Source organism: Heliangelus exortis, chromosome 14, assembly GCF_036169615.1.
Source record: "Heliangelus exortis chromosome 14, bHelExo1.hap1, whole genome shotgun sequence".
NCBI classification, from domain to species: domain Eukaryota; kingdom Metazoa; phylum Chordata; class Aves; order Apodiformes; family Trochilidae; genus Heliangelus; species Heliangelus exortis.
Genome location: NC_092435.1, coordinates 5,912,920 through 5,935,128, shown reverse-complemented (window position 1 = coordinate 5,935,128; position 22,209 = coordinate 5,912,920). Strand labels below are relative to the sequence as shown.

The 22,209-nt window shown below is 37.9% G+C and overlaps 1 protein-coding gene across 8 annotated transcripts in view; it reads right to left on the bottom strand.

Moving 5' to 3' along the window:
- Window positions 1–1,516: 1,516 nt before the first annotated feature.
- Window positions 1,517–22,209, bottom strand: part of LOC139802492 (integrator complex subunit 6-like) — a 39,991-nt gene continuing 19,298 nt past the window's right edge. The window contains exons 4-19 of one of the 8 annotated variants that reach the window (XR_011728661.1): window positions 21,468–21,557; window positions 20,990–21,173; window positions 20,020–20,148; window positions 17,885–18,048; window positions 16,630–16,782; window positions 15,024–15,156; window positions 10,634–10,728; window positions 9,767–9,877; window positions 7,911–8,126; window positions 7,317–7,440; window positions 6,616–6,758; window positions 5,996–6,227; window positions 4,834–5,226; window positions 2,951–3,044; window positions 2,239–2,539; window positions 1,517–1,792 (exon numbers count right to left, since the gene is read on the bottom strand). Coding sequence is in view for 2 of the 8 variants with exons in the window: in XM_071757675.1 (XP_071613776.1) it covers window positions 2,440–2,539; window positions 2,951–3,044; window positions 4,834–5,226; window positions 5,996–6,227; window positions 6,616–6,758; window positions 7,317–7,440; window positions 7,911–8,126; window positions 9,767–9,877; window positions 10,634–10,728; window positions 15,024–15,156; window positions 16,630–16,782; window positions 17,885–18,048; window positions 20,020–20,148; window positions 20,990–21,173; window positions 21,468–21,557 (2,361 nt within the window). In the remaining 6 variants the exon portion in view is untranslated. Of the gene's footprint in view, window positions 1,793–2,042; window positions 2,540–2,950; window positions 3,045–4,833; window positions 5,227–5,995; window positions 6,228–6,615; window positions 6,759–7,316; window positions 7,441–7,910; window positions 8,127–9,766; window positions 9,878–10,633; window positions 10,729–14,746; window positions 14,828–15,023; window positions 15,157–16,629; window positions 16,783–17,884; window positions 18,049–20,019; window positions 20,149–20,989; window positions 21,174–21,467; window positions 21,558–22,209 lie in introns of those variants that run through there. The other 7 variants (XR_011728660.1, XR_011728662.1, XR_011728664.1 and 4 more) reach the window with 7 other exon arrangements.

Sequence of the window (22,209 nt, the reverse complement as noted above, 5' to 3'; positions counted from 1 at the left end):
CCCTTTTCTTCATCTCTTCACAGACACTGTGAGGCTGGCAGATTTTCCTTCTTCTGCATAGTTCACTGTTACAGGCTTCTCTTCCCCTCTAATCTTCTGATCCAAATTCACTTTATTCAGATAATATAATGGTGAAGAATGGGAAAATTCTCACTGCTACAAGCTGAACGGACTATTTTGTCATTTCTGATGTGTAAGATTCCAAACAAATCAATAAAAGTCACCAGCTAATTTGCCATCCAACTGCATCACTGATCAAACAAGGAGGTTTACTAACGTGGTCGCTCCTTAAAAGCTCAGCCCCTGCTCAGACACATTATGATCAAGTGAATGTTTCTGGAACCAGCAAAGAAAATTAAATAACCATTACCTACATAGAAAAGAGTTGTCTTTCTTCTTGCCATCTAGTACTTCAAAAATAGCATAATACATTAAACTTGAGGCATGCAACCAGGCCATTTTAGAACAAGGTATGCACAGCGTATCTGATCTTCTGTAAATAAATTCCCTTTTAAGAAGCTGACCTTCTGTAAATTCCCTTTCAAGATGAAGCATGAGACATCTAGCATGGTGCCACACAGCTTCCATGTAACGATTTTGAGAAAGTAAATCCCAGTAAATTCCAGTTTGATTTGCAAGGTACTTCCGTGTTTGGTTTTTTTTTTAAAGTCCAACTGTACAGATGAATAAATGTTACTACTAAGAGAAGAACTTGGCCACATTTATAGTAATGCCTTTCCCCATGTCACCTCATTCACATAATACTGTGGCAGAGATTTGCTGTTGCTGGATTTTATTTCCTTCTTGAATTTCACGGGTGTAATTCCAGTGGTCAAACCACATCTTCCAGAGAGACAAGGGCCCTGCTTCACAGAGAATGGAAAAGATACCTCACAGGCTGCCTAGTACTAAAAATACCAGTAGCATAGAGAAGTACAGGCTCACCAGCTAAGATCCACTTCCCTGCCTCTCATGCACTGGCTACTAAACTGGAATCTCTTGGATATTTGCAGCACAAGGTAAAGAGCTAGTAATTAGCACGAGCACGACTTCAAGCTGTCCTTAAAAGAAACCTGTCAGAGGATCAGAGGATGTTAAGAGTGAGCAACTGAAAATACAAAAATATCAGAAGAGCCACTTGCTGCTGGCAGATTATTCATACTGGATTTTAAAGGAAAAAAAAATTACATTATGCAGGTGCTTCAGTCTTCTTTGTATGTTTTTTGCTACGCAAAATTACCTTTGGACAAAACAGTAACCAGGGGTTTTGTAAACTGGAACCTGGTGCCTTTAATGCTGAGTGAAAACGTACACAGGCTGAGCTGAGTGATGGGGCAGGTGCTGCAGGGTACAGAAGCATCCTGCCAGTGCAAGCTGTGTTTGATGGTGAGCACACAGGGTTCAGATGCAGGATAGCTACACTGCTTACTGGTTTTACAAAAAAATTATCAGCCTGTTGGTAACAGACCATCAGAGGAACTTGGTGCTGCCCGCTACAGACTCCTCAGATTAGCACTTCTTAAAAATTAATAAAATGGTTTATTTTATATATACATATGTTCCAAAAAAATTTATACAGTTAAAATATCAAATTAGTGATCTGGTAACAATACTGTTCAAAATAATCTCTTTTGTATGAACATTAAAATACACGTTTTTAAAAGCGTTTCCTTTTAGTGCTTCCAAAGCACAGCGTGTGCCAAGGCCACCTGAAGAATCTCCGTCCTCCTCACAGGATGAAAGAGAACTGAAGTCGGGGACCTGGGAAGCCTCAGGTGCACTTTCATAATGTCTGCAGACAAAACAGAAGAGAGTCTGAGGTAGATTGTTTAGTGACCACCGGGTGGTAACAGTCACAGGGCTGTCTTTAGCTTTCATTAACACAATAGCAGTTTCTTTACTCTCAATCTACACTGAATTTCAAGTTTAAAGGCATGGCTAGTAGTTCTTGGGAACAAGACCCTTGTCTCTGTGGTGGCAACATGCAATTTTATGACTGCAGGTGTTTCTGGGAGGGTTTTTTTTTTTTTTTGGGAACACACGGGCTCTCTCCACGATGCAGACAGTGTGTGCATTTGACAGTGCCCCATTTTAGTGCAACCTGCTGCCTATAGCACGTAAAATGTCTAACGACAGCGTTCAAATGAGTAAATTCTCATCACCTGCAGGAGGGGCAGCAATGGTTATTTTCTTCAGCCTGTTGAGCAAATAGCACCCTCCACAGGAAAAAAGCCACACCTTTCATAGCAAATCCTTAAGGTTTTAGCCCAGCTTCTGCCGATAGAGGTTCTTAAAGTTAAAGCTCCACTGCTTCTTCTCAGACTGTGTAGTAAAATCACTTGACTGCCAAGATGGTGGGGGCAGCAGCTACATCCTCTTCCACTCTTCTGTGGCACAGCAAACTCATTCCTGGTCCATATTTGTCTGGCCGGTGCATTATTATCTACTGTTGACATGATTAACTCTGTTGGGTAGGCTGTTGAACTCTAGCTCCTCTAGTATTCTCTCTAAGTGTTGTATTAAGACTCTTTTTTTAAACCTAAGGAAGAGAGGGAGAATAATTTCATTTTTTTCTTCCAAAAATACAGTTCAACAACTGAAGACTATTCAGCCAGGACAAGTTACCAGGGGCTCTCTGTTTCCAGTATGGAAAAGCTGGCTTTATTTCTGTCATTATAATGGCCAGAACATTTAATTTAATAGAGTCACCCCTTTCCCAACCCACCCAAATTTTGGGTCAGTCTTCAATAATGACCTGTCTATTTTACATTGAACTTTAAGACAAATTAATCCATAAAAACATAATGGTAGTTAGATCACTATAACAACCATAATAATTGAAGTACCTCAAAAAGGAAAACAGAAGAATATGAGAACTGGAAAGCTTATGATTGACTGTCATGATCTAAATTAACATTTATGACTCCAACTAGTTTATATCTATACAAACCTTGCTGCTTCCTTGATAGCAAATTCAATGAAATACTTCTGAATTTCCATAGGTCCTTGCACCTCCTCAAGAAGAGAGAAAATTTTTTCATAATCTAAAAAAGACAAAAATCCAATCATATATTAAAAATAAATCTTGAAAATGCATTTTCAATACTGCTTAACAGTCAAAATAAAACAAAGCCCGGAGTTTCACACTTCTGTTTATGGTGATAATGTAGGGCAAGAAAAAAATCCCACATTAGCTTCATGCACAGAAAGCAGGTGATACCAGTAATTTGAACTGATACTGATGATCTGCTATTCAAATGTGGCACCAAAGAATTAGGTTCTGCTTTAAGAGGAGCACATAGAAACAGCTGTGCTCAGAAAATGCAGGCTAGGTAGAGAAGCTTCATATCTCCATCAATGGCTTTTATGGGTGTAGGGCCACCAAGCCCTGCTGCAACCTAAAGTTGTCACTTTTTGAAAGCAGGAGTCAAGAACAGTTCTCTAAGAAAGACAGATTATGTATCCTAATTAATAGCACAATTAATAGAAGCATTTGTGGTACGAAGTAAATGCATCCACTGCAAAAGAATGAACTGGACACATTATATTAGAAACAAAAACCAGGACTGTTTCTATATTTTCCATAGCTGAACCCAGTCTGAAGATATTTACAGTGCTCTGATGAAGAGCCTGCTCAGTCTGATGCAGCAGGCACAGAGAGGATCCCTGGTCAGAACTGTGAATATTCATATTTAACCCACTACTATTAACCTCTTTATCTGATGACTGCCTGAACTCTGACTCTTACTGAACACAGGACTATCTTACTCTGCTTCATCTAGATACAAATTTGGTATAAGATTAGATGAGCTCACTTTGCAAAACAGGAAGCAGACATCCCCAAACAGGAACTTTTAAAACATGTTAAAAATAAAATACAGATGCAGTGCAAAAATGGTTTCATCTCTCAAGCGCCTCAGTCTGCCACAATGGTTTTGTGTCCCAATGAAATAAAGTTTTGGGAAAGCAATGCAAGATCAGGAAAAAGGAGTTAAGAATACACCATTATACTGGGGACTGGCACCTGACAATGAATTGGAAAAATACTCAGTAGTCTAACTTGTAGAAATAATTCACTCAGACAAAGACCACATTAGGGACCACTAAATTAAAACCAGAACGATTATGCCTATGACAAATCCTAAAGCATAAGAAAGCATAAATATACATTAGCTGGAGCTTCAGGTTAGTAAAGACCAAAAAATGTTACAAAAGGTGAGAAGCCAAGTTACTTTTCCTCACAACATTTTAGATTTTGGGAGCTTATAAAATCTTACAGAAAAAAAAAGAAAGCCATTTTTAGTCTTTAGTTCTTAGAAAGTTTATTTGCAACAGCATTCCACTACTAACTGCACTATCTCACAAAATAAATTTAAAAACCACTTCACTATTAAGATTCCCTTTTGAACAGAGTCCAAAACGCACCCTTCTAGCTACATAAGCTTTGCTCTCCAAAGGAAGTTTTCACAGACACAGTACAGCACAGTACTCTGTGTATCTGCAAGGAGCAGTGCAGCATAAGGCAGTCTACTATCAGTGCATCATCAGTAACACCTTTGGAGAGCAACAAAACCAAAACCTCTTTAAAGCTGCTTTCACAGGGTACCTCTTAGAGCAGTTAACTCATCTTCAAGGCCAAAAAAGGACACTTGGCATTCTACTTCCTAAGCACTGCTCACCTGCCCAGCATGTAAGAACTTTCTTCCTTTTTTGTCCCTCATACAGAAATTATTCAAAACGTAAAGCTGTATGTACATGGAAAATAGCTCCTTGTTTCAAGACATGTTCTAGCACCATGCATCATATACTACTAAAAAAAAACCCCAAACTTACTTCTTCCAGGTTTGCGAACCTCTCTCATCACTTTAATTTTGATATCAGCATTGTTTCCCTCCAACATCATAGGTGTTATTTTAAATGAATTTGGCACAGGTTCAGAAGTAGACTCTATCACCCTTTTTTGGTCATCTCCAGCCACGCTGTAATTCAGAGGTCCTCGAACAAGTGCATTGGTACCAGGTTTATGATCCAACCCATCCTCACTTAAACAATTGAATTCAACAGGTAGAGAGTCCAAATCATTGGGCAACATTTCATCCTCTCCCATGGCAGCTGGAAGTGAAGGAGCCATTTGTACAGGTAAGCCATCAATTTGCTTTTCCAGTGACTGACAATTTTCTGCTTTCTTCTCTCCATTACCATCTTGGACAATACTGTTATTGGTATCTACAAATTAAAAATATGTATCAATACATAAAAAAAGGAAATAGTTCTGCATCCTTTCTTTTTACAAGTACAGTGTAGTGATCTGACAGTGCTGAAAAATTCCAATAATTTTATTCAACCTTTGATGTGACCAAGAGAATACTTCCATTTGGACTGTCACCATCTTATATTGCTATCATGAATTCACCATTTTATTACTGCAGTGTTATGACTTCTAAGTAAATTAACATTTCTCTTCCCCCAATTCCAGCTAACAGAGTTTTCTTCTGACTCCATTTGCTGCAATAGGTGGGAAAAAATATTTCTGGGAAATGAAAACAGAACCATATTTTAACTTTCCCTCCCCATCACAAATACACAAATGAGAACTCCAAGCTGATCTGACATGCTAGCTACCTCCAAACAAACTTGGCAAAACAATTCAGTTTTGGTGTTTTGTTTTTTTTTTAATAGTTCAATAAAAGTATTTATTTCATTAGCTGTGGCAGCAGCCTGTTTATCAAGGGCAACAAAAGAAACTCAGTATTAATTAATGTTAAAGCATACACACAGGGCTAATATACTCTTTTGAATAAATTCAGGAAGCAAGCAGAGCTGAGGGGGGGTTTGGTGGGTTTTCTAGTTTGGTGGGGTTTGTGAATTGGTTTGTTGGGGTTTTTTTTGGGGGGGAGTGGTGGTGTGGTGTGTGTTTGTGTGTGGCTTGTATTTTTCTGTAAACAGGTATTCCCACTTGTGACTATACAGGCTGCTTCAGTACAACTCCAAATACCTTTATTTGTTGGGACACCTTTGAAGTTCAGATATGATGAGGATCCAGAGGCAGCTGGTGGCCCTTTTCCACCAACATGATTTGTTACAACAGGAGGTGACTGTGGCCGTCTCAGGAGTGGGGACATACTGCGCCTTCTCTTCAGTGATGCTGGAGTATTGGGCTCCCCAGGACGTTTGATCTTATTCTGAGGCCCAGCAACAAATTCATCTGCTTCATCTATCATCATACCCTGAAAAGAAAATAAATAAAAAAAAAAAAAAAGAAATTTAACAAAAAAAACATGACCAAACAAAAAAGCGTGAAAACAGAAATGGTTTCATTGATTCACTGATGGAAAAAGTCCCTCTGTATTAAATTCAAGGGGTTTCTGAAACACTTTACAGCTTTTAAAGCAGAGATACCTGAAGTACACAGTAACCAGAAACAGACCAATGCCACCCTGTAATTCAGCATGATTCTTTACACCTTTATTTTGGACCATGTGAAGAAAACCATTCCTTTTCACACACAACAGAAGACAGGTTAGGAACATACTGCAGTTGTTGGAGAGTAATTCTACTCATTATTTCAAGCCATGTTAAATACAAAGAACCAGCAGATAGCATGGCTCCTCCCACCTTTTTATCCTGTTTAAATGGATTGCCAAATGTATGAAGCCTTTTTGGTTGATCTGGGTCAATCTCCCGAAGGGGTGAAGGCATCATTTTCAGGTATTCCTGGTAATTTCCCATTTGAGCAACTGGAACACTGTGAAGGCAGTCTGCAACAGAATCAGAGATCTTACAGCTAAGGCAATACAAACTTCACACACTTTAATTGCTAGTGGTAGCATTTAAATGCTAAAAATTATTTTTTTCCCCCCCTGATATGAATGAAGAGCTGAAGACTAAGATTTGGGAAATAACACTGGCAAGAGTTGAGCTTAACTGGCAGAACCTGAATGAAAAATAAGCAACTTCACTCCCTATGCTAACAATTGCATCTTTAAACCACAGCATCTAAATGGTAAAAGAAAGCAAGCCCCTCTCTGCTTTAAGCCACTCATCCCTATAAAAACCATGTCTACTGAGCTTTTTTGAACAGGAAAAGTATCAAACGAAACCTATTTTTAAAATTCAAAGCAGGACATCTTGCATGACAGAAGGCAACAATCTCCTTTCCCCTTCAGAGTCAAGAAAAAGACACTGACTGACTCAACAAATGTTGCAATATCCACTTCTGTTCCCAAATGCAAGACAGAAAACACTACTTCAGGGAATAAAAAAAAAAATAGCTGTGCTGTCTCCAAACTGTTAATGAAGAACAGTGGTTTACCTACCTTCATCTTGCCCCAAGATAAGCCTGTGTGTTTTCAGCAGGTTGGCTCTCATTCTGGTTAGCTGGTCTAGAAGACTGCGACGAGGAATATCATAGGCATTTCTGAATGCCTGTGGCTTCAAATCCTGGTTTTACAACAAAAAAAGGAGCTTTCAGATAACTCACTTCTCACACACAGAGAAATTTCTCTATGAACTTCGTAATTATGCTAACTATTAAAAAATTATTCTGAAGTAACTTCAGGAGTTTTGTAACTGGATACAGCAGACTCAATAACTGTCTTTTCAACAGGACCTTGTACTCCATTTGCATTTTCAGCTCTACTAAGACATAGCATTCTAATTCCTGAACACCACTACCTGTCCTTCAGAGATTCTCACTTAAACCTTTCTTTACTACCACAGAATTTTCAAATAGTACCCCAAAAAGCAAGTGTAAAAAAGCTGCATTTACTCTTCTCACTATTTAAGCCTATGCCATACTCTTCACAATTCAGTGGAAGCACTTCCTTCTTCTACACTGAATCCATAAAAGTTACCCATTTAAAAGAGATGAGATTAACTGCTTACTGGTACAAGATCATTGTGCTGTTTACCTTGTTTAAAAGTCCTATGTGGAAGCCAGCAAACTCTTTAACATTCATTTCCGACAGTCTCAGTGGAGATTCCCCAGTGATCCCTTGCAGCAGTTGCTTAAAATCCCTACTGTGTACCAGCGAGAGGCCACTGGAGTGATTTTTCACTTTTATTCCAATTTCTTGTGGAACTTTCTTACCCACTGAACCTATTATCCGTTCCGACTCTATTTTTGTCTAAAATGGAATCACACCATGAGTTAAAGAATCAGCAGGCATTGCAGATTTCCAGTATAAAACACATAGTACATTAACAGAATAAAACTATCAATTTAGTTCCCAGCTACTCAACAAATGGAAGAATTACCTACCCAAGGAAATACTTGATCACATAGATCAGATCTAAACTAGAAAGAAACCCAAATGTGCCAGCATATGGAAAAAAATATTTAGCCAGAATATCTAAATTTATATGCCAGTAGGAGGTCTGTGAATATCCCAATTTTACTGCAAGTCTCACTTTCATGTCCCTGAAGACTCGTTTTTAAAGGGGAAAAAATAATGCAAGGTGGGATGCCTTAGGCTACTGTAAAGTTGCATCTAAACCAACAGTATTATTCAGATACAGTAACACAATTTCAGATTTCATTTTTGAGACAACCTAAGAACTGAGGTTTGCACTATATGTTTCCAACAAGGGAGAAAAGACATGAAAGAAATTTGCTTCATCAGTAAGTTTCTACACTTCTCCAATTAGCAAAAATTTCATATTGTTGCTACTAATAATTTTACTGTATCAAGCTTAAACTGTATTCAAAGTAAGATTTTTACCCACTGGCAGCACTTCCAAAAACACCCAACCAACCAAAACCCCAAAACCCATGGCGATTGCAACCCACTTCCCCCAGATCTCATCCTCTGCAGAGTCTGCATTATCTGTGGGAAACCCTGAATTTAAGGACAGCAGGAGCACAGCAGAATTCTGGAATTGGTTGTCCCTAGACAGGAGCTTATAATGCATCCAACACACTTAAAACTGTTTCATCTGCTAAGAATGTCTGTGAAAACCACAGCAGCCATCTCAAGCCATTCCAACTCCATATTGCAGATAAATAATGTGAATTTGCATATCATGAAGCTCCTGAGATACCACAGGACATTTTATGTCTAATAGATGTTCAGTCATTCAGAGGCTTTTTCAATCTATTTTGTGCATTCTTTAAGGAGGAGGATTTTTATTTTGTCATTTTAAAGGCTGCACTGCTTCTCCACTGACTTCTAGGGATTAAACTACTGTTAGGAGAACCATCTGTGCTAAGGAGGCAGGACTCAGACAGGTACACCTGAAATGGCACTCTGGACACAGAGAAAAAGACACTTTCCCACCAGGTCATGCTTATGACACAGAACAGATTTGACCTGAAGGAAACATCTCTTCTAAAGGCTGGAGGATGATTTTATTCCCCGGGGAAAGAATGTGCACTGGTTTTGGGAACATACACATTGCCAAGGCACACATGGTAATAGACATGAGCCTGAGAGCAAGCCTCTGACTGCAGCTATGAAGAACAATGGCAAGAGCAGTCATAAATCCAATTAGTGACAATCTTTGGAGTTTAAAGGTCTAGCAGATACTTAAAATGTAGCTGAAGAGGTGCCTTTCACACTCCCCTCCACCACTTACAGAAGGCACAATCACTGGCTACAAAACCACTCTGGATTCAGCTGTGTTTGCAGTAGAAATGCTCACCAATCTTCAGGTATAATAATGCTGTACACCCATATCAACTCCCACAGGGATTAACTGCTTTATAATGAGATTACCACAAACTAAATAATCAACGCACTTCTAATTGCAAAGGTTTTATCAATACTACCTGTTGGCTGAGTTTTTTAAGGTAAGAGATAACACTGTAACTAAGTCCACAATCTAAATTATCTGATATCAGATTTGGAGCTCCCATCATCCTTAGGGCTTTCTTTAATGGCTATAAGGAAAACAAAATACACAATAGTAAGAGAATAAGTATTTAAAAAAAAAATTTATAAGATCAATTACAGGAAGCTAAGGCACATGGATTAGTGCTCTAGCTTTTCCACTTTTGGTCACTAAAATTCAAGTCTATTCAGGTAACATGTGACATGAGTTTTGCAGTCTAACTAGCTCTCAATGGACATTATGCCACATTACCAAGACACCACACGGTGTGGTGCCACTGGCAATTTCCACTCAAGAGGCTCAGGACCAGAATAGCCGGGATGATGCAAGTCCATATTGAGGTGCATTGTCCAAGCTACATGTAAGAGGTGACACAGTGCCTCCCCCCACCCATTATTTGGCTCAGGCGGTTCTCTAGGTTACCAGCTTCCCAAGTTCTAGCACTTCGCCCACATTAAATAACAAATAAAACTATATTTTCCTTATCAAGTTACAAAAACAATGCCAAATTCGTTTTCTCTGGCCAATATAAAGTACTTCAGATCAAAGCTTAACTGAGTACTTAATGAACAGAAAACTCATTTAGTATCTTAAGGTAGTTAACTATTACTCAATATTACTAGAAATTTAATCACCTCTTAGAAACATTTAACCTGATTTACATACCTCTGCAAAGCAAAATGTTTACCTAAAATGACATCATCATTACGTAAACAAACTTTACTAGGAAGAGGTATGAGGCACAGGGCTCTGGGCACCAAACAGCCAATATACCCACGAGGATGAACTGAGAAAAGGAACATACCAGTAAGTAGTAAGGAGGCATTGTTTTTAAGTAGTTGTCAAAAGCCTGTCGCCACTTCAGGTTTGGCTTAAGTTTGTGAACCTTAAACAAGTCATCTGCAAGAAGGAAAACAAAACAAAACAAAACAAAAAAGATTTCATTGATATAGTACCAGACCATTAGCATTATCCAATATGCCAATTTTCCCCCCTTTTCTCCCTCCACCCATTCCCATTGGGGCTTCCCCACAAAGCTGTTCTTAGCCTTAGGTGTGAAGGATTGTGAATCCCCAGTCCTAGCTTCAGAACACCATCCAGAACATGTCCTTAGTACAGGCAAACTTAGGTCCACAAGACTTAAATACTGCACACAACTACTACAGTGTGGAAGGTACAACAGAGCCACCTCTGAAGTTTCACCTCCCTTGCCTCTCTCTCCCATCACCAGGGACTTCCTGTAACTGATTAAACCAAACAACATTCATTTGGTTTAATTTCCATTTTTAGCCCGGCTTGTTTTGGTTCAACTTTTATGATGATTTCTGGTCTCCAATAAAATCATTCTTGGTCATCAAAAAGGGAAAGAAAAACAAAACAAAAAAAAAAAACCAACAGACCAGGAAACCTTTCTGATCAGCTTTGCTGGACACTGCTGAGGACAGCAGCAGCTGCCCCAGGCAGAAAACAGGGGTTGTACCTCCAGCCTCACTGCCTGCCTCATGCCAGAGCAGCAAACTCTCCCACAGACAGAGACAAGAGACATGAATTAGCTACAAAAAAACTGCTGCCCTTTAAGAGAGGGGCAAGCAGACAGATTATTTCCTTTGGAGACTGTTTTAGAAATACCTTGCACTAGAGGTATGCATATTGCCACTTAGGAATCACTGAGCTGAAGCATGTACCTGTTTGCCATGCAGGCTGTGAACTGTACCTGTGATCTCTAAACATCAAAACCAAACACTGTATCCTGCATTTATCATTTGAAATTATGGATTATCAATTGAGATGAATTTTCCCCTTAGTAGGGCTGTAACATGCTGGCAAAGTGAGGCTGATGGAAGGATATGAAAACTGGAAAAAGGGATGTCCAAAAATTAACTGGGGAGAGCTGCAGGAGACAAGGATGCACAGAAGAGGGTGTGCAAAAGACAGATGCAGCAAGGAAACTGCTGCCTCCAGACTGAGATTTCATGAAGATGTATTTGGAGAAGAAAATTTGACTTGCATAGTATTCTGAACAAATCAAACAGATGTTATGATCCAATTTTCCAAGCTCTAACAGTCAAACCATGCTTAATTACAGGTATTTTCCAAGCTAAATTAATTCTGTATCACATATAAAAACCACAGTACAGATGCTAATTGTTCTCTCTCCTGGCCTGAAGGAAATGGGGTGGAATTTGAGAGGACAGGTTAGAACTCCATTTAAAATCTCTATATATAACATGCTTAGTACTATTATCCAAAAGAACTTGTAATGATATCATGACTTAGAGCAAATATAAAATACCCATTCTTATTTCATAAGCCTATTAGCTTTTTGCAGCAAAACAGAAGTTAAACTACACCCCTCTTCCAAAATTAAAAAAAAAAAAAAAAAAAAAAAAAAATTTTGGTGTTTTAAAGCCTGTAAGTATAGCTTGAACCTTAAACTCCCTATCAGCACTTTATTACTGTCTCACTTCTGTACCATGAAGGTTGCAACAGTACATAACCCCTGCAGTTCAGCTGCACAGCCACTCTTAAATAGCACAGATGGTTCAGAGTGCTCAGCCAGCTATGATTTGTAATCCACAGCACAGCTGTAGTCTGAGAAGTCAAAAGCAAAGCATTTCCCTGATCCTTTGCTATCCAAGTAAGTCCTCAAATCTAAGTGGAGCTTCAGCAAAGAATTGTCTATTTAAATGAGAGCCTTCGCACAGAACAAACAGTGCAGGAACTCCTCCCCTCTTAAAGGGAGACAGGCACGGTGGTAAACACAGGCACAAGTTTCAAAGAATACATCACCATCAACATCTTACCTGCCTCTATTGAAAGAGTTTGAGACATACACTGTCAGCACATTGCAACAAAGGCACTTGAAATTTACTTTTCCCACTGTGCTGTGGGCTGCACATCACCATTTATACAAATAAGCAAACAAACTGTAACCCAGGTAGCTATGTCTTTCACAGATTATATTCTGAACTTCTGCAAATAAAATCCAAAAGTACTGAAAAAACCTTTCATGAATCAGTTTTAATCCAATTTACTTGTTTTCAAATATTACTCTCTGTATAGGCCACTTAATCCAAAATTCTTTTCACTTCTAACCTCCGAGTGAGCTAAAAGCACTGGATAATTGGGAACAGGATATTAAAAACCACTAGGAAAGGGCCACAAGCAGCAACAATTCAAGAGATCTGTTGAAGCTACAGACAGAGCATCTAATATAAAACTGTGTTGCAAAGTCTTTATCCATTACTCTTCAGAGTAATGTACACAACAACCAAATTATGACAAACAGGATACCAATACACATCTTTAACACCTACTTTCAAGCTCAGTGAACAGTTAAAAACAAACAAACAAACAATGCCTATCTTGTCTTTTAGGGCTGCCTCTTACATTATTTTCCAAAAACAGAATTAAAACTGTCCCTGCTCAAGAATGCAGGAAGAATATAAAAATGCAAGAAAAAATTGTTAAGCATCTTGCTATCTGTTTATAAGGCTGAACACACCTAAGCCACTTGGTAAGACATTACAAATGCAGAGTTGTGAAGCAGTTTTTGGTTTTGTTTGAAGGAGTCACTTGTCCCCTACTGAACCATCAGTATCCCCTATTGGTATTCAGACAGACAAGAGGGCAGAGTTAAAAGCAGAAACAATCCCTATCTTCCTACACAGAGGATTTCTTAAAACAGCTACAAATAATTTAACAGGTATGCTGCTTAATTTTCTGTACTGCTATGCAGAAGAGAGACCAGATCTGCTTTCATGTTTTATGTATATTCCACTATGCCTTGGAGACCAAGGATCAACCAAGTCCTGGAACCAGATCTGAACTTAACACCCTAACACTCTGTGTATGTGTTAACAATGTGGCATCCACAGTATTTGCATTCTGGAGAAAAAGATCTGCTTTACAACTCAGGCAATACAGAAGCTCTGCATCTTCCTTTAAACAACCTTCAGAAATTTAAACTATGGGCTACCAGGTGAGTAAACTGAAGAATACCACTACACATCCTGAAAATGCCTTTCCCCCAAGAGTAGGAAGACCATTATACCACTGGAAAAAAGGGGGAAGACAAGAGCTGCCAAAGAAGACACAAAATTGCAAATATAAACCTCAAAATTAATAAGGAAATTAATTTAGTATCAATGATGTTTTTTCAGCTAGTGGATCTCCTGCAGTAATTCTGTCATCACAAAATTGTAGAAACTCTAATCTACTCTAGAACTATCCTACTTACATACTTTGGAACAATTAATAGGCTACATGGATGAGTATACAAGACACATTCAAATTATGAGCAAGCATAAACTTCTTTTTTTGGTTATGACCAGGATTATGAAGACACTCCTGAACTGTGCTGTGGGTTTTTTTCTAGAAATGAATGGAAAATCCCATGAAAGACAGGAAGAGTTTAATAATTCTCTTGATCTCCACTGTAACTCTGTATTACTAAATACAGCCACAAAAAAGAAAAAAAAAAAAGGGAAAAAAAAAAAAAAAGCTTTACAGCATCAGCAACTAAAAGGGTTAGTAGCACCCAGGAAACTCTTCTACCATTACCTCTATGCCAGAACCCTGGTAGCCATAATTACTATGGCAGTTACTCACACAGCACCTTCTCTCAAACCATCTTTTTTCCTGTAGAAAGTAATTTCATCAAGGCAGTGAAAAAAAAAAAAAAACAAACCAAAAACCACACTAGTCTTTTGAGCAGGGGAAAAAAAAGTAGATTGTTTCACTGACTAATTCCTTCTTACTGCTCTAAACTGCGTCAGGGAATTCCCTCTTCCCAACACCCAGGACAAACACTGTGTAAGATCTTCCAGTAAAAAAAAAATAGGTGCTACAAGAGCAACTGCAAAACCTGGATACACCACACCCTAAACAAGGGAAAAGAATGGAGGTTGAAGCTTACTCCAGGTTAAGGAAGAGGCTATGTGTCTAGGAGGTGAACAGCATCAAACATGCACTGGAAGCAGGTAGCTCTCCTCCTCTGCTGGAGAGAAAAAAAGGGAGAGGGGGTATGAAAATCCTCTCCTCCCAAATTATGTTCAAGAGTTTGCAACATTCTGTACTCTCTGATCTCCATTATTTTATAATGTCTCAAACTAAGGCAGAACACCAACCATTATTGTTTTTCTTTTACTCTCAAGTAGCTGCACTGGAAGGTCCAATGTAAATTCAGCACCTACCTAACAACGGGAGTAACACAGGGTAGTTGTAAGGCATCACAAAGAGGTTTACACAGGTTAAAGTAGTGCTTGCTTTTAAATACCCAAATGGATGGCCAAGTTCACTGTATTTTCCACTGCTACTCACAAATACCTGATAAAGAATAAGAGACATCACTGTGTTAGAAGAATATTAAACATGGGGCATTTAAAAAGTAAAATAAATCTGAATCCAACTGCATTAGGACAGCAAATTATGAAGAACAGTCAAGTTTGATGTTGCACACATCAGGATGAGCATGCACTTATATTTTCCAGTCAAAAAACTGAGATGTGCAACATTTAGTGCACCCCCTGTCAGCCAGTGTGGAAATGCTCTTCACAATATTATCTTTCAGGCTTAACTGAAGCTACTTTGAAGTGATGCTTTGAAATTAAATTGGTTTGGGGACATCTTCTGAAGGTATATTTAAAAAACTATGGAAAACAGTTTTCTGACTCAAAAATAGCACGAGTAAAACTTACAACATTTTAAAAGGAAATCTAGAACTTTTAAAGCACAGAAATTAAGCAAAACAAATATTCAAGAAACATTTTTATCATGCCAAGTGTCAACACTCTTCACACTGACTTTCCTTGCAAACAACCATTTCAACAGGATGAAGATGGTACATATTTTTACTGGCATAATCAAAATAATCCACATCTAACCAAAAATAGTTTTCCCTTAAAAAAAAAAAAGTAAATTTGCAGTAAAAAGGAAGTGTTTCTCCTCTGTTTTTTCAGAGTGTAAGGAACAGGATTTGTTACGTGGTTTCTATGACAATCAGCCCATTTCTCTAGTTTGTAAGGATCTGATAAGTAGCTGAGAGAAGTTTTAGAAAAATAGTAAATTTTAATAACTTAGGCAAATACTGTACCTATGAATGCTTAAAGGACATTTTTATTTTAGTAACTTGCAATTTTTCTTCTGAATATGTGTATTACAAATTCAGTTGAGGTGTAATATTTATTAGGGAAACATTAAAGACACCTCCAAACCCATCTTTCCATCTGAAGCATTATACTCAGCAAACTCCTGGTTTACATATTAAGCTCAAAGGGAATTACAGGCCTCATTTTACAGAGGATGCAGAAACAAGTCACTTATCCAAAATCACATGACAAAGAATTTCAGCACCAGAACTTTGAATGATTCAGGGCCAACCTAGTCAAGAAGATCAACAGCTTCCATCCAACTCCCATTAGCAGTTTCAACCATCTAGTGGAAATTATTTGCAGCTGTTGATTAGGTAACATGATGGAAACTAGAGCTACATTTTCCCTGTAAGCAAATGGAAGGCTACAGAGAAATTCAATTTAGCTGAAAATGGAACCAGTGGTACACATTTCTTTGCAAAATGAGATGGACCTAGAAACAAAATTAGATGAGATTACAAAGCCTGTAGAAGCAACCACTCATTCTGACTCCTGAAAATTCTATTAGAAAGGAGGTAACTCAAACCTTGACACATTTCTTCTCACCAGCTGCAGAGTCTGCAACCAGACTCCAGTTCACCAGCTTTACAAAGACTAAAGTACTTTAGGATGTCCAGTCCATTTCTAAAAGCAAATAAAGGGCAAATACCTGCCAGCAGGTATGGGGAGACTTTCGTTCCAAAATGTACTGTGTTAAGGGTGAAGGCTCAAGCTCATACTTGTCAAAAGGGAGCTTGTCTATTACCATGGGTTCACAATCAACACAGGAGAACCTCACAACTGGATGAGCTGTGCGTGGAGGCTAAAAGGAAGGGGGGGAAAAAAACATGTATCAATTGACTGGTATTTATGGTACATAAATCAATTCTCTTAAAAAACCCATACACGTGTATTTTGTCATCCTACAGGCTTAAACTCTCAATGCCACCATTTTCTTTTAATACAGAGAAAAATACAAGCTCCCACAATATATTGTGATGATCTAAGTAATTCTCCAATTTAAAAAAGCCACACACGTGTAGATATTCTTCTTAACAAGAGAGAAAAATGGTTAATATTCAACTTATTTATCTTGATTTTTAGAAGTCTCAATCAACCTGTAGTGTCATGGACAGGTTTAAAGAAAAAACACTTCAGTTCTGATTCCCAGCTTGATGTTCACAGAATTACAGAAGTGAAACACTGCTCACTTCACAAAGGATATCTCAAGACATTCCCTGCCAAGTCTGACTTTTTTTCTTTGTGAATCATGGCAGGGGGAAAAACAGTACCTTGAGCACTTGTACAGAAAGAGAACATGCCTAACAAAAGAGAGATGTTTAGAAAGACTAACAAGGCATGTCAAATGCATGTTCACTTGAGTAAGAAAAGGAGAAATGAATGCTGGTTTTCTCTCGTTTTCTGAATGGGATGACTATTCTGTTTCAGTTTTAATTCTTCCTGATAATGAAGGAAGAATTCATACACGAAATAATTCTAAGCAGAGGAAACAGTGTTGATCTTCTAACAAAAACAAATACTCCCTTTTCCACATCAATGCATTTTATAAAGCTTTGACTAAAATTTAGTAGGTTCGCTATGATTTGTGGTGTGTGGTACATGAAGGAATTTATAGCTTAATTTTATAATCTTTTAAAAAACATTTACCAAATTATCTAACCATACACATGGAAGTAAAACTTCCAGATGCAAAAAAATCACAGCATACATGCACACAGCAGTATGTGCATTAGATTATGCCATTCTTTGTTAAAAATAGTTTTAACTACCCTTGTAAAGCAAAGTCAGATCATATCAGTAAACAGAAAAAGTAAAAACCCACCAATTAAAAAAATAGTTTTATACTCATTTTTAGTCTGTTTCATTAGGTGTAGTATCTTCTTGTCAGTTCTTATTTTACTTACCAGTGTTGGTGAATTCTGATCAGGCCAAAAAGATTCTGGGATTGGCCAATGCCCAACAGGAACACCAGTTTTAGGGTTAGGCCGTACATAAATGAGTTTATGACAACTATGCCAGGGTTGAGAAGCAAATGAATTGATGGGCCTGGATGAATCAACAAGTCCATCTAAAATTTAAAGAAAGCAAAATAACAACAACAACAACAAAAATTAAAAGCCACATGCATGCATTTGTCTCCCAGCAAAATTTCTGTATTAGGAACCAATGAGGTGTTTCACTACAACTGTTTCAAAGGCATACAGATGCTTACACCAGTGACTGAAAAAAAACCAAAACTATAAATCAAAATGTAGAACAGCATCACCTGAGAAACAATTACAAAATTTGCTCACATCTACCATTCTGCTCCTGTGGCACAGCCATTAGATAATTAATGCAGCAAGGCATACCCACCTATCATGGAAAATGCTATTTGCTTAAGCTTAGCACTTTGACATAGATCTGACAGGCAACATCAAGTTTAATATTTTTCTGCACCTATAAAGACTGATAATTTGCATCTACAGTCTTTCTACAAAGGATGAAAAGCTCTCTAACTGATGCTGCTACTACTGGAAACTGGAAGTGGAGAAAAGCTTCAGAGAAATGAGAGGCATCTTGCAGGAGCAGCTTTTGTCATATTTTTGATCAGGAAGTATTCATTCACAGATCACTTAAATCCCACTCTCTACTGGAAAGAACAGTGTTTTATGCCAGTCCACTGCAGGGTACCACACAGACTCCTATTTGCACTGAGGACAAAGTATTTTGTAGCAGTACAGAGTCTCAGCATCAGTTTTCAAAGGCTGCTCTTCAAAGCAAACAGCACAGCAGATATCACTCATCTGAAGAATCTTCCTCATTGTAAAGGTATTTTATACTGATAATTTTCCCTGCTCTGGATAGCTGGCCATTAATACTATGCAAAGAACCTTTCAGAGAGATATCAGTTTGGCTTCTCTGCATTATAAACACAGTGCTTTTTCTAGTAGTTAAATCCCATCAAGTTTCCTCCAGTTTAGGACTTTCTCAATTTCCATAAAGAGGGAAAGTCTTGGTATTTTTGTACATTCATATCCATGTTGCAACAACATTTAAGTGTGACAAAAATACCACTAAATTTCACCAGCCATTTTGCTACATAGGAAAACATTCAGGCCACCACAGACACAGGAATTTGCTGAGGTGCTGCCCTGCACAGCATTCCAGCCTTCCAATAAAATGACATTTAAATAAGCAAAAGGAGAAAAAAAATATATATAGCAAGAAAAAGATGATCTAAAAATGAAAGCAGGAATAAAGCTGGCTATACTAAGATGTTCAGGAGATCCTAAAAGTTGGGAAAACCCTCATTTCCTAAACATGAACATGGCTCTATCCTCCCTTGCAGACATGAATTTTTGCAAATCTGAGAAACTGCTACACATTAAGAGAACTGCTCCATTTTTCTCTTCACTGTTACACACTTAATTCACAGCTATCAAGATAATTGGGTTTTGCACACAGTGTTTCACTTGCAGCTAAATGCATTTAACTGAAACTTACTGTGTTGTGATCAACTAAAAAACGAAAACATACAGAAAATTAAGCACTTGATTACTTTAGAGATGCTTAAGCCTTCAAATACACTAGTTCTGGATTTCATTATTTTAAAACCAAGTTTTGGCAATACTGTAATTCAAACTTTACTACTTCTTGCAAACACTCACTTCCCTCACAGCTCACAAAAAAAAAAAAACACCAAAAAACCATGAGAAGAGAGTGACAGGAGAACTAGCAAGCAGGTAGATCATCCATACAAATATGTGCAACTGTACTGCACTACTTAACTTAAACTAACACTTGTAAAAATATAACAAAGACAAGACTAAATATAAATAAAGCTACTCAAAAATCCATTAATTTGGGGTACCTGAAGAGATGCCAGAGCCCTATGCTACAAGCTTTATACCCTCATTGCTTTTTCAGAATTAAATATGCATCCTGTAACACTAGAGTGAAAAGCTGGTAGAAAGGGCACTGAAAACACTTAAGAACATTTGCATGCACACAAAACTCTTCATGTTGAACATTAGGGGAAAAAAAACAGTTACTATACCTTCTCCAATAGGAGCTGGATCTGGTCCTGACTTTTCAAAGTTAATAACAACTCCACTTTGGACTTTTTGAACTAGAGATTCTAAGCACTGATTCAACATTCGTTGTGTCCGAACACAGTAAGAACGACCTGTGCAAGAGAGAAATTACACAGTGGAATAAATTATGAAACCAAGTTTTCAGTAATCTTAGTGAAGGAAGATGTTTTATTACATAAGTCACATTGCCAGGGCTTTCAGTTTTATCCGAAATAGCAGCAAACTTTGTACAAGTTTACGTAAAACATTTAACAATTTTCAAGTGCAATACAACCAATCAAAAAAATTAATTAACAACCTGCTGAGTTTCTACTCACCAGTAAAAGAGGCCATTAAATCTAAAATGAGCTGGTCCAAGGCCAAGTTTATAAACACCCTTAAGAAGGTCTGATTTCACCAAGTCTATGTATCTATCTGTTTTTATCTACCCAAACTTTATCAACTCCAACACACTCCCAAAACTTCCCCCTCCCACACAACATTATTCTTAACCTCCAATTAAAAAAAATTCTGATGAACATCTCAAAGAACAGGCTCCAGAATTAATTCTTTTAAGGTTCAGTTTAGCTTCTTAGACCTGCAGCAGAATTAACATCTCAATAATACCTGTCCCACTCAATTCAACATTTAAATAACAAATCTCATGACTGAGCAAAGTCAACCTCTGGAAGGACACCCTAAGAAATTTTCCAATCCCTCCTACTGGTACATTAAGAAAACTCCCTCACATCTAAAGGGTCTGAAATAGGAATATAATTTCATTTTAAAGTTCTCTGCTACTGGAAACCAAATTCAAAAAAGACCACGGAGTTCCACATGGACACCAAGTCATTCAGATGAAGAAAACGGCAAGAGGTGAAGTTGAGGCAAAGGAAAAAAAATACTATAAGGCAAATATCAAAGGTGAACCAAAGCAAAGTAACATGCAGTTACCTCCTGTAACTTCACACATCTGTGTGATAGCAGATTCATCAGTAGGCACACTCCCAAGCTGCTCTGGCTCAGCAGATGCAGCTCCTGGCAAACGCAGCACTAGAGCAAACAGCCTTTGATCCCAACGAAATGGTTCTTTGGTTAGTTCACTTCCAGGCAAAGGAGAATTCAAAGGAAGATGAAGCTGCAAAGAAAGGTTTAAGAATATTTTCAATTACCTGACAACCAATACTCAAATTTATTTGTTACTCTGTACAGGACTCCATTTTCCCTCCTATCCACTGATTTATCTGGAGTTAAAATCTGGAAACTCACATGAACTATGAATTATGGGGCTGTGCAATGACAGCACTGCTAGTTTCTGTTCTCTTGGATAAAACAGGTTGATGAAGCAGAAATATTATTAGCAGTAAAATACAATCTTGGCATAGTGCCAACTTGCAAGATCCTAACTTGAAAGAATTTACTGCCAGTTTACCTCCTCTTGAACTCCAGCAGTATTTGTCAGTTTGTTTCCGTCTGTGATGGTAATCAAAATAGATGGCTCCAAAAAGAATGGATTTCTTCCCTAGAGACAGGAATACCAAGAGCAATCTTAACATTCAGTTATAGGCTTATATTTTTGTCATTATAACATAAACAGTAAGATGAGTAATCTTTCAAAATAATCCTGTAATTTTCTTTCAATAGGGGTGGAGCCACACAGAACTACACAAGATGTGCTAATGAGTGCACACACTCACACACAGCCCCTAAAGATTGAGAATTATTAGTATTTTTCCTACAGTATAAAAGCCCTCTAGCCCACAAAAGCAGTATATAAACTGGTAACATAGAAGACTTGAATTTTGTGATGACAGTGAGAAAAAAAACAGAGTACTTTTAACTAGACTCTTCAAAAGTAAGAGTAGTCAGGACATTAACTGAAGATAAAATAGCAAAGCAGATTCACTGCCATCAGGTGTACACACTCCCATACAGCAATTGTGTAGCTACAGTTGGGGTCATTTATACTACTGCTTGCTTTGTAGCTCAGTAAGGAAAAAAGTGCTACTGTGTTCCAGGGCATGGTCAGTAGATGTAGTAAGAAATTAAAAAGAAAGGGAAAAAAAGTTCACACTTGTAACACACAGCTATCCAACATTTAAAAAAAAACAAATAAAAAAGTATACCACAAAAACATACTTGAACCACCAACACCTCTCTGTACAATTTCAAAA